Source organism: Antedon mediterranea, chromosome 6 (genome assembly GCF_964355755.1).
Source record: "Antedon mediterranea chromosome 6, ecAntMedi1.1, whole genome shotgun sequence".
Taxonomy (NCBI): Eukaryota; Metazoa; Echinodermata; class Crinoidea; order Comatulida; family Antedonidae; genus Antedon; species Antedon mediterranea.
Window position 1 is genome coordinate 15,293,390 of NC_092675.1, and position 13,646 is coordinate 15,307,035.

Consider the following 13,646-nt stretch of genomic DNA (forward strand, 5'->3'; position numbering starts at 1 on the left):
CGTTCATAATTTAGCCGTTTTTGTGCTTGTCGCCGGTTTGGTCTTGTTTTTTTTTTTTTGGACACGGTACGGTACGCAATGACAAAGGAACTGCATATACAGGTGGAGGTAAACAATAGACCGGCTTGTATGCATACCGGTAGCGATTCTCGGCCTAGAAAACGACCAAGAAGGAAACGCAGAGGTGTTAAGCTAAGAAGGAAAATTGATACAAGGGTAACTTTTCGTTCAGTAGGAAATAAGGTGACCCAAGGTCGTAATATTGGAAATTTGATCCCATGCATCACAGGGGATTTAGCTGCACCGACAATTATGTATACGAATGCGTGGTCATTAAAGAATAAAGCAGACGAATTTCACTGTACCTTAAAGAAACATAATGTAGATGTAGCGATAGTCACTGAGACATGGCTAACAGAGGAAACACAAGGTATTGTTAACTTTTGCGATTATAAAGGCGTTTTTGAAAACAGAACTGATAAAATCGGCGGTGGCGTAGCATGCTTTGCAGCGGACCACCTGGAAATCCATCCGATTGTTACGCATACTGATTGCAAATTCGAATGCCTATGGTCAAAAATTAGCTATCGCTCTACACAGAACAGCAACACGCGTTCTATATATATCGGAGCTATTTACTACCCGCCGTCTGCCAACTACCCCAACCAACTTTTAGAGCATGTTGGAAATGTAATTGATAGTATTTATGGAATGGATAGATTGGCAAATATCATAGTACTTGGTGACTTCAACCATCTAAACACTACCTATATGCAATCTGAATTAGGTATGGAACAAATGATTGATTTTCCTACCCATAGGAAAAATAACATCCTTGATAAAGTGTTCATGAATCGACCGGAGAGATACAGTAAAGCCACTAAGTTGGCCCCCTTAGGACGTAGCGACCATTGTTGTATACTATTGAAACCAATCCATGTTATACCTACCTCTAACTACACCACTTGTACTATCCAACCGTATCGTAACTCGTCGGTTAGATCATTTGGATCGTGGAGAACTGCCCATGACTGGTGCCATGTTCTTGATAGCGAATCAACAAGTGTTAAAACAAATGAATTTCTTACTGTGCTTAATGGGAAATTTGCAGATTTTTTCCCCGTGAAATCGATTTGCCATAAGAAAACCGATAAGCCGTGGATGACGCCAAGAATCAAGAGATTGATTGTAGAACGACAGTTGGCCTTTTCTAGTAACCATACCCAACAATGGCGAAGGATACGTAACTCCATACAAAGAGCAATTACGCACGCGAAGGAGAAGTTTTACGCGACCTCATTAAAGTGTCTAAAAAGCAATAGCCCTGCTAGATGGCACAAAGGAATTGTGAATCTCTGCAATCTAAAGAAAAATGACACGTTTAACATCCCTGGTCTATCAACGCAAGCGGCTGTTGAAGTAATTAACCAACATTTTGCCACGATTTGTAGTGAACTTTCAGCGCTTGACATTACAAAACTACCAAGTTACTTACCAGCATCGGAACCCCCACCCGTTATCTACCCAGGACAAGTGAAATCTGCAATCGATAAGTTAAACATACAAAAAGCAGGACACCCAGAAGATCTACCGATCAGATTAATTAAGGAATTCTCATTTGAACTCTCTTATCCATTAGCGGACATTTTTAATTCTTCTTTAAATGAAGGTAATTTTCCTGAACAATGGAAAAAGGCTACTATAATACCAGTTCCTAAGGTTCCAGATGCTAATAATTGTAATGACCTTCGGCCTATATCCCTAACACCCATTTTTTCTCGGATATTTGAAAGCTTTTTAGCGGAGTGGGTAACTAATGATATAAAAGATTCTTTAGATAGTAAGCAATTTGGTTGTCGTAGAGGCTCGTCAACTTCACACTACCTCGTAGACTTGATAAATTCTGTTGTATCTGACCTGGAGGGGGGTAGCAAATATTTAAACTTATGTGCTGTAGACTTTACGAAGGCTTTCGATCGTGTGGATCATAATGTTGTCATAAATAAATTAATATCCATAGGAGTGAGGCCGTCCATTCTTCCTACCGTTTGTAGTTTCTTCTTAAATCGCACATGCAATACCAAAGTTAAGGGAGCCACCTCTTCAAATTCTAATATTACTTGTGGGGTGCCCCAGGGCACGAAGTTGGGCCCCCTTCTCCTTTTGGTATTAGTCAATGATGTTGCTGAGGGAACTGACAGGCGGTGGAAATATGTGGACGACCTCACTCTTAGTGAAGTAGTTAGAAGTAGTGATAGCCAATTGTTGCAGCACACTTTAAATCAATTTGATGATTGGTGTTTGATAAATAGAGTCCTCCCCAAGCCATCCAAGTGCAATGTGATGCGTATTTCCTTCCTAAAGTCCGACTGTCCTCCCAGTTTCAATCTAAATGGCCATGATCTTAAATGTGTAAATCACATTAAACTGCTTGGTGTCACCTTGCAGGATAACCTTAAATGGAAGATGCATATTCATGATATCGTTGCTAAAGCATGTCGACGTTTGTACACTTTGATTATACTTAAGAAAGCCAAGGCGCCTTCTAAAGATTTACTACAAGTATATACTTGCTATATACGTCCTTTAGTTGAATATGCATGCCCTGTGTGGCACAGTTCAATTACGAAAGACCAAACTAAGTCAATAGAAAGAGTTCAAAAAAGAGCTCTACGAATCATTTATGGCATGAACTATGTATCCTACGAGTCTGCTCTTAAATTGTCAGACCTTCCATCGCTAGTTAACAGAAGAGTCCAACTCTTACTGAAATTTGGTAAAGGAATAATAAAGTCCGATACATTTAGAAGCATTCTTCCACCTGTTCGTGACATTAGCAGAACCCTGAGGTCTGCGAGTAAGCCTCTACTCAAAATTCCGTTTGGTCGTACAGAAAGATTTAGATCTTCACCAGTCCCTTTTTTAGTCCGACTCATTAATGATGAATATTGAATAGGCTGGCACTATTTTAACTTACAGGTGGACCAATTTTAATGTGGTAAATTATTATTTTTTTTTTTAAACTAGTTTTACCTTTTATACATAATGTATTTATATATTTTTATCAAATTTTGTAAAATACTACTTTTCAGCCTTTTGGCTGCCGTTGTATTTTGATGTCTTTTTATGAATAAATATACCTAAATGATTAATAAAGTTTCAATATTTAACACAAAAATACAACAAAATCTAAAACAAACTTGTGTTTTTTTAAAACCTACAAAGACAATGGACAAGAAATTGAAGTTGAATCACAAACACACAAACAAACAATAACGAATAAACATGCATAACAATATTAAGAACTAGAAGGTACTCCAAGAGTACAAACCTCCGCCTACTGTAAAATTCCCCTACATAAAATGTTCCTGGAAAATATATATATTTTTAAAATTTGTTTTTATTAGTTGCAAGTGTAAAGGCTAACTGCACACTACAAAGTTGTGGATGACAGTTTGATTTAATGGTTATGTATCCAGCCTCTCACAGTTGAGATTTCTGGTTCAAGTCCCACTGAGGTTTTTTTTTGTTATTATTTTTTTAATTTCTTTTTTGTTTGTTTTTGTTGACCTTGATCTTTGACCTTGACCCTTTAAAATTTACCACACTTATATGATGTCATTGCTCATTGTGGCTAAGTTTTGTGAGAATTGGATAAAAACTATGGTCTCTAGGCAGTAAAATAGTTTTGTGTTAGTTGTGACCTTGACCTATGTCCTTTCCCCCTCAAATTCGAACTCATCCGAGCTTTTGAGGCATAGATCATTGTGGCCAAATTTGTAGTATCATATTCCAAAATGTCAAGGAACATTGCACTAGAGCATACTTCAGTTTGCAATAATAAAATCATGTCTTTTTAAGATATTCCATATATACCCAGTTCTTTTTTTTTAAATGATGGAGGCTCCACTGGAATTTGACGATGTAATATAATAGGATTAATTCCTAAAGAGTGAATTGCTAAACTGCAGCTGATATACAGATCTGAAACATTTACATATTAATGAGTTCATTTTCGTAAACCGAGACAAAGGAAAATGTCAGATAAACATTTATAGAAAAGAATATCTTTTAAATACAAATTTAATTGGTAGGCCCTAGTATCATTTAAAAAAAAAGGTCCATGGTTTAATCCTGAACTAGTGCCAGGGTTGTAACTTACTCTTTCAACTCCACTCCCTAATCCTCAAATGAGACTTAGTTTATACACACAATAAATTATAAAATAGTTTATCCATCTTGTAATTTCACGATAAAATAACTGTTTTTATAAAGCTCTATTGGTCATATTAAAACAAAATCATTTTTTTTTCAATAAATAAAATAATGTATACCCTCCAAAAAGTCATGCATACAGTAATGTTACTAATTTTTACGCCACAAGAACACTAAATACATATATTACTATTGGTGATATTTGAGATCAAAATGTTGCATAATTTTTTTATGTAACAATTATTAATTAAATAGTTTATACAGTACCCTACAGTACTTATTGGTAACAAGAAATGCAAAATATGTTCAATAAATTCAAAGTTATTAGCAAAAATGTTACCCCTTACCCTATAATTTTTAAGGATTACAAATTACTAATACGGTCAAAATTCTTTATATTGTTAGGGCCTATACATGTTTATTTGTATTTAATCTTTAACTTCAATTTTTTGTACATTGTCTTTATAGGTTTGGAAAAAAAACATCAGTTTGTATTAGATTTGTTGTATTTTTTAAAATTCAAACTTTATGAATGTTAAATTTGAACGAAATTGCATTTTTTGTTAATGTTCAATGACTGTTTGACCTACAACGGATGTCAATATATTTTACGTTTTATTTTTTCAAAATGAATATAACAATTAGGCAATCTACACAGTACATATTAATACAACAAAAAGCAAATTTGATCACTAAATACAAAGTTATTAGCAAAAATTTTAGCCCTATAATTGTTAATAACAAATTATTCTAACGGACAAAATGTCTTCATAAATTCACAGAATATTTGTTCGTTAAATTTAAATTTTCTTGTTCATTGTGTCTATATAGGTTTAGGAAAACATTAACATAAGATCTCAATATATGTTTGTATTTAAAATTGAAATGTATAAGTTAATTTAGAAGAAATTGCATTTTTGATTAAAGGTCATTGACATTTTAACCTCTAAAGACGTCAATAGATGTTCGATTCATTTTAAAAAAGTATATTACAATAAAGAAATCCATACACTACATAATGATAACATGAAAATGCAAATCTGTTCTATTACAAGTGTGACTCGTCAACACGGTTCTTTTAATTCAACTGTTTTATTAATTCACCAAGCGTAACGTAATTTGCATAATTAGCAAATAATAAACAATTACAATTAGCATATTAACAGAACAATGTGACATCTTCCCTTTTCTAACAAAATAAATTTCTAAAGTTTTTTTTTTTAAATCAATATCAAAAGTAAATTAGACACGATATATCACATTTGTCATAATAAATAATATTACTTTTCTTTAAACATAAATTGTTTCTTAGATCACATTCATATGTTTCAAATTGTTTCTTAGATCACATTCATATGTTTCATACATTATTATAGGATGGTTTGAAAAATAAACATGATATCTGCAAAATAAACATAAAATGAAGTTAATTATTGATACATTTATTTATAATCCAATCGATCCGGTGGACGACTAACACGATCACTTCTACGTAAGGGTGGTGCTTCTGGTATCTTCTGCAAAGTTGGTACACCCTTCTGCAAAGTATCCGGTTGTTGAGTGTTTAATAAATGTTGTCGATTCCGTCTGTACGACGTTCCATCTTCGGTCATCACTACATATGAACGGGGTAGCTCATGTTCCTTAGCCACAAAAGCAGGTTCCCATTGCCGTCCTTTCAATATACTCACGTTGTCCCCTTTTCTTAATTTCGTCAATACACGTGTACCACGATCATAATATTTTATCATAGATTGTTGACGTGACTGAAGGCAATCTCTAGCTCCGACAATAACTTGTGGTTGCAGCAATGTATGTGTGACTGGAAGTGTTGACCTTAACTTTCTGCTCATCAACAACTGAGCAGGAGAACAATTCAGGGTGTGTAGAAAGCGACGACCTCGAATTGGACGACCCAAACGACCCGGGCGACCTCGAATTGGACGACCTAGAATTGGACGACCCATAACACGAAACCGACGACCCTTATAATAGCCTAGCCTAGCCTAGGCCTAAGTATAGTATAACATCCCGAAGCCGAACATAACCAAAGATCTTTAAACCATACCTTATATAATACTCGAAAGCAAGCAATTGATTGACAAAATACAGAAATGTCGCCATTTGATACTGAATGTGTCGACACGAACAAACGAACATATATGGAACGCCAAGAGTGCATCATTAAAACTGCATTCGACTCGATTAGCACACGAAATATCATAAACATGGCAAATCAGGCCCCTTTTTCAGCGGCAGGTAAGGTTTGACCATGGAGGTACTCCATGGTTTGACCAGCTCCATGGTTTGACCATGGAGGTATAAAAATATTGTTATACCTCCATGGTTTGAATGTATACAATGCATGTGTGAAATGTAAAGCTTTCTTATGGCCCTCGCCCCATGTAGGATTAGGCCAAGTTGAGCCGCCGACAAGTTGAGGCGCCGCCAGAAAAACGTTATTTTCTATGAAACGCCAAATGCTTACTTTCGCCGGAGCTCGTTTCTATTTAATAGAAGTTCTATTTATATTAATTATTAGATATAACGATGTATATTCCAAAGTTTATATATCACGGTTTTTAGTATATATTATTAAATATTATAATTAAAGAGAAATAATTATGAATATCTGACTTGTAGATTCCAAAATATAAGGCCTAAAACATGACCGAAAATGATCGTTTTTAGCCAAAAATGACGTAAACATGTTGCCCCCTCAGGCGGCAGTTGAAGTAAAATAATTGCATAAAATCACCGTTTTTTAGTAAAATATTTTGTGTATTAACATTGTAAAATTCAATAAAATATGATATTAAAAGATAGTAAATAAAAAATAATAATTATTTAACCTCATTCGAAGAATATCAATACTCTATTAGTCCTGAGAGACAACGTGATTTTACGTGGTAGGCATACACGCGAGAAAAATATTATGGAGTGCACTGCATTTTTACCTTGAAAGATTAAAAACAATTAAATTATTAAATATGACTACTTTCCTTTGCTGTTTCAAACCAACAAAATTGTAGTATGTAATTATTATTTATTTTCATGACACAATAAACCTAAAGACCATGAACTTATGTAGGGCCTACTAGGACACAACTCTATCACTACGCGAAATGTCGTAAAAGACGCACTGGCCGTTTCATAGAAATTACCGGCGGCTCAACTTGTCGGCGGCCCAACCGGTCATATCCCCCCATGCACATGTTACGCTGCTTGGTAGGCCTATAGTGTTCGTTATAAGAAGACGAGATGTAATTATACGTCCATGGTTTAACCATGTATTGTATAATATTTATTTCTTTTAAATTTATTTTTAATATGTCGAATGCAGTTTTAATGATGCACTCTTGCCGTTCCATATCTTTTCGTTTGTTCGTGTCGACACAATCAGTATCAAATGGCGATATTTCTGTATTTTTTCAATCAATTGCTTGCTTGCGAGTATTATATAATAAGGTATAGTTTAAAGATCTTTGGCTATGTTCGGCTTTGGGATGTTATACCACACTTAGGCCTAGGCTAGGCTAGGCTATAGGGGTCGTCGGTTTCGTGTTATGGGTCGTTCAATTCGAGGTCGTTCAATTCGAGGTCGCCCGGGTCGTTGGGGTCGTCCAATTCGAGGTCGTCGCTTTCTACACCCCCAACAATTCAACCCTGCAATTGGTGAATCACGATAGTCTAGTAGAGCAAGATGAAAATCACTTCCCTCATCAACGGACCTCATCATGAGTTGCTTAATGGTTTGTACGAAACGTTCAACTTGCCCATTACTTCTGGCATATGTCGGACTGGACGTCACTAAATCGAACCCCCGCTGGTTAGCAAACTGTTTGAACTCGTAGCTAGCGAACGGCATGTTATCAGTCATTAATGTTTCAGGGATGCCATGTCTTGAGAATATGGATTTCAATTTTTTGATGATCGCCCCAGCCGTTTTGCTAGTGAGTGTAACTACTTCAGGGTATTTGGAAAAATAGTCAACTACAATAAGATGATCTCTGCCAGCGAATGTAAATATATCCGCGCCCAGCTTAGCCCATGGTCTCATAGGAACTTTATGTGGAATCATCGGCTCCCGTTGATTTCTACGCATGAACTTTACACAAAATGATTGATCACAAAATTCTCTTAAACAAACTCATTGCGCTGGGGGTTGATGGTCACCTGATCCGATGGGCTAATGCCTTCCTGTATAACCGACAACAACGTGTTAAAATTGGTGAATGGCTATCTCCAAATGGAGGCATACCCCATTGGTCGTGGATTGGTCCTATTACGTTTATTATTTTGATTAATGACCTTTTAAATGGTAATCCATGCGTAAAATTTATGGATGGTACTACTGTATTCGAAAGGCTGTCTAAACTGTCCTAGTAACTTACAAAATAAAGCTAACTCGGCCCATGCATGGACTCGGCTTAACATATAAAACATGTGAATTAATTGTGAGCTGTAAGAAAAATAAGTTGGTATTTAATCCTATAATTATTAATAAATGTATTGTTAACCAGGTTTGTCGTACTAAGCTCCTTGGAATAATTATATGTGACAATTTATCATGGCAATTCCCATGGATTCTTTGATAGCTAAATCAAACTGATGGTTATATTTCCTTTAACAATTGCACCGGTCTGGTCTAGACACACAAGCCTTTATGCTATTTCTATTGTTGTGTTATCAGGCCTGTCCCCGTCAATTATGAGAAGTGGTTCCTTAAAAGAGACGGTGGTCGTTCAATAGAGGTGGTCACTTACAGAGGTCGTTTTGAAGGGAGATAGTCGATTATGAGAAGCGTTGTTTAATAGAGAGAAAGAGCTTGTGGTCCCTTAAAAGAAGTGGTCGTTAGCAGTGGTGGTTGCTTTACGAGAGGTGGTCGATTATTAGAAGCGGTCCCTTATGAAAGGAGGTGATCCCTTACGAGAGGTGGTCGATTATGAGAAGCAGTACCTTACCAGAGATGGTTGCTTACGATGTGTGGTAGTTTTAGAAAGTTGGTTGCTTACGAGAGGTGGAAAGACTGATCGCTAAGTAAAGATCGATGCATTTTTGTAAAATATATAACATTTTCTACATTAGCTGGTGATATTAACTACATAAGTTGGGAGGCAATTTTCATTACTACATAACCTGTTGACCGTTTCTGCATTACCTGGTGTTGATTTTTATTTACTACATAAGCTGTTGGTGTTGGTGTACTACATTAGCTGGAGGAATTTTACTACATTAGCGGTGGATTGTTCTACATTAACGGTTGTTTTGACATTAGCTGGCATTTTCTACATTAGCGTTTGTAACATGTGTCATCTTATGCTACTACGGTATGGACTCTGGTGTCGTGGATTAGAAATGTTAGAATAATCTAAGAAGACTTACTCTGGTTATAAAGCTGACCACCAGCTGAAGATCGTCTGGAGTAATCATGCTGCCTTACAGGAGTATTATCTCTTTTCACGGTCAATACTACCCTGTGAGTGATCCCTGTGTCTACTGTATTCACCAGATTGAACGTTTGGAGATTTGCTGTGGTATCTCGAGTGATAATTATGTTCTGGAATTCTTTCTCTGTCTGCCTTCACGTTCACTACTAAGTACTATCTATTTTGTTTGCATGGCAGAAACCATATCTTTTAACTCTACAACAACAGCTCTCAAATCTGACACTTCTTTAACTGTCATCGCATCTACCTTTGGTTGAATAGATAAATCACTTACTTTACTGGTGAATGAACCGACATCTGCCTGTTGGGGATACCACATATAGTGTTATTACCGTAGTGTTCTGTGTTAGTGGATTCAAATTAATAGCATGGTTGGTTTGTCACATGAGATTAGTATTATTTGACTAATTTGATTGGGATGCCACCTAGAATTGTTAGTAATAGTGTTCTGAGTTAATAACAGAAGTTGAGCCTCATTTGCACTCTCGATTTGTTGTGCAATTTTTAATGCGCTGTCATGTTCGTAAGATTTTAGTTGCAATGCTGGTTATAATCCAGCAAGAAATTGTTGGAAAGCTTCACCCTCTTGCGCAACACCACCTAAATTTAGTTAGATAATTAGTTATTGACAATTAAAACGATTTGCCTCAAATAAGGGTGTTTTCCGATCGTGGTATACACTGTCTAATGGATGTCCTCTTTAAAAATACCTGCACACAATAATACGAGGATGCTTCGCATTTTCCTATCTCCTTCTACAATAATTGTTTTTAATAGCTGAAAACCGGTTGAAGAGCTCGAGTACAGTATCATAATGTTGAAGACAGGCCGATTTTCTTAAAAAAATACTATTTTGATAGATTTAATATACGTTTGTAAAAATCTATTGATTTGCGATGAATGGAACATTCCAATCTCTCAGACTCCCAGGTAGGGTAAATGTAGGTAGGTTGGTTTAACACAAGTAGGTAAATTTATGGGCCCTTGGAGAATAAATTTAAAACTGAGATATAGTATTGCAATACTTTGACAATATTGTAAATACGTATTAACCATTTTTGGTCGCCATTTGAAATATTTTTTATTTATTATTTATTTTTTTATTAAACAGTGATGAAGTTGACATAAATATAATAATAAATATATAAAAAAAAAACATAGTATAACACAGACCAAACAAGTTACTAAAATATATCACAAATCAGCCATCATAGTACATCCAGTAACACAAACCAAAAGGGGTTCACAATTTGCTTATCATAACTCAGTTTCTGATCATTCACCAATCATTGAAAACTCTGTGGAAAGTAATGAAGTTTTTTGTGCGTTGTGTCCTGACTTTGGGGAGGGTGAACGATCTAACGCGTCGGAGCTGATGGTTTTGTGTGGGAGGTTTAGGTAAGAGAGAGTGTAATCTATGATCTTCTTTTTTCATTTTATCAAAGAATTTTCTTGACAACTTCTCGCGGCGTTCAGATAGAGTGATGATGTTAAGGTATCTGCGGGTATCAGCATACGAGGTACCATCGGGGGATATTATGTTACACACTCTTCTTTGGACATGTTCGATTTGGTCAGATTTCTTACTGTGAATTATATATAAACACCTATACACAGAACATTTATTACTGTGACTGTGGGTAGGCTCTACTTCTGGGTATATAAACACATAATATACAAATAAAAACGTTATTACTGACAGGTTTGCTTCTCAACGTTTGCATTAATTAATAATTATAAAAAATGTCGTAGTGGTGTGTATCGATGTACTTTTACTATTTCAATAGACTATAACAGGGACAGTTTAAAAAAAGTATTAAATCGTAAATGTTTTACTGTTTAGTGGTATATTATTGATAGGCCTATAAAAACATTTAAAACAATATTTCGTTTCTGAGTGGATAAAGAATATATTTAAAAATTGTTCTTCCCATCCTCTTCCCCATCTCTCAACTCTAATGTTATACAAAAATAAAATTAGGTTTGTTTAAATGAGTTCAAATAAAAAAATTTGAACTCATTTTTAAGACAAGTTTCTCCTTCGGATGTAGGCCTAATTCCCAGGTGGCTTTTAGTTGACTACATTAATCATCGTGTCTATTTATTTGTTTCTGAAAACGACAATGTATTTATAGTCCTGCGGTACGTACATATTCATTATCATATTGTCTTGTATCTATATATTGTTACTATTTTCAGTGGGCTTTGTTATTTCATAATTTAAAAAATATTTTTTTTAATTTGTTTAGGATGACCAAGATTTATATGACTATAATGTGGATGAACAAGTAAAAAAGTTTATTGCCTATGCCAAGATGCAGGTAATTTCACTGCAAATAACTTTAGCTGTGCATAGTGATAATTGCTGTTTTTTAGATCATTTGTAATGTTAGAATGAGGTACTTCTTATTTTTAAGGATAGCTCCATGTATATAATAAATTAGTGACTTGTTTTTGAAAAAAGGTGAAGCATTTACGGATGCTCCCTTTTCAAACTGGTGCTACAGGATCTTGAGTGTTGAGATATAATTAATTTTTAAGTTCAGCTGACTAGACGTGTTAATCGTTAACTTTTATACAAATATGGAATACAAATTATTTTTTTTACATATACAGTAGATTTGAAAACAAAACTAGGGTACCACGGCTGTCTAATAGCTGTTGTCTAGTCTATAAATTGCACTTTTGATTCATAAAATATTTCTGAAAAATATATAATTAAAAGAAGAGGAGCGGGAACAAATGCATACGTTTTTATCTCGCCCCCACCATTTACTCTACATACTGTAGGCCTAGTAGAATACCTAGTTCACCAAATAGATAATATAAAATCTGGATTTTTTTATTCATTTTTCTAACTAATACATGATTATAAAATAAACATTATGAAACGAATATATCTAATCACAGAAGCACTGAACGGAAGCTAAGACCACTAAAGACCTAAGATCACGAAACCTAAAATCCCTTTCGCACCTGCCTTGTATTTTGACTCCAAATTAATTTAAATAACTTTATCCTGAATACCACACAAAAGAGCAACAATAATAGAGAGCTAAAAACTGGTGGAATGCGTTAGGGTATTTTGTCAATAAAAATGCTGTAATATGCTACTGCTGATACTGTTCTGTTTTCAAAGAATATTAATCGATAAAATAAAAATCACTACCTACCCAGGCCCCTAAGGGGGATGATGAATTTGTCAATTTTATTCATAAAGTTAACGAAACCGTGTACATCAACACTAACATTTTATTTGTATAATAACAGTGACAAAATATATTGAAATTGAACACATTTCACCAAAAAATGCGTTTTAGCCTTATTGATGCATGATTCGGTATCTAGAACTCATCAACTTATAGAATTTGTAATAAAAATAAATTTCACGGTTTACTTTAGAAACTATGACTGAAAAAAACAAACATAATTTTTACAATTTTTGTAGCTTTTTTATCAAAAACGCGCTCAATTTGTCTAATTTAACGTGTTCGTATGGCGATATTTAAAGTGGAGAAGGTCTAAATTGTTTTCAAAATTTTAAATGGACATAGTAATAAAAGCATACGCGATAAGACATTTTTTGTTTGCGTTCAATCAATACGATTGTCAAGGGGAAGTTCCTGATGAATTACAACTAGGCCTACTCGTCAGTGGGACTCTAGTTGGCCGGAAATTACACTTCATAGCGCCCTAGCAAACAGCAGAACCATCGTAGCCTTCTTGATTGGAATACAAATGTATTATATTTTTATGTGTTTCATTACATCTTTCCCATCTACATTACAATAATAAAAATGCTTTAGGGTAAAAAATAATTGCTTTTCTTTAGGTAATAGAGATCAGTGTTTACAGTGATCAACACAATAATGTTGACATTTAATTAAGAATAATTTATTTTAGCTAATTTTTTGTGCGTTCCTATAATCATATATTCTGTTTTGTTAATGTTCAAAAGTTAATTTATTTTTTTGGTATTAT

At 34.7% G+C, this 13,646-nt stretch overlaps 1 protein-coding gene across 1 annotated transcript in view; it reads left to right on the forward strand.

The window, feature by feature from the left end:
* LOC140051751 (lysosomal alpha-mannosidase-like) overlaps window positions 1-13,646 on the forward strand; it is a 143,384-nt gene that overhangs the window by 62,633 nt on the left and 67,105 nt on the right. Inside the window, exon 6 of the mRNA XM_072097051.1 lies at window positions 11,915-11,986. Coding sequence (XP_071953152.1) covers window positions 11,915-11,986 — 72 coding nt within the window. The remainder of the gene's footprint in view (window positions 1-11,914; window positions 11,987-13,646) is intronic.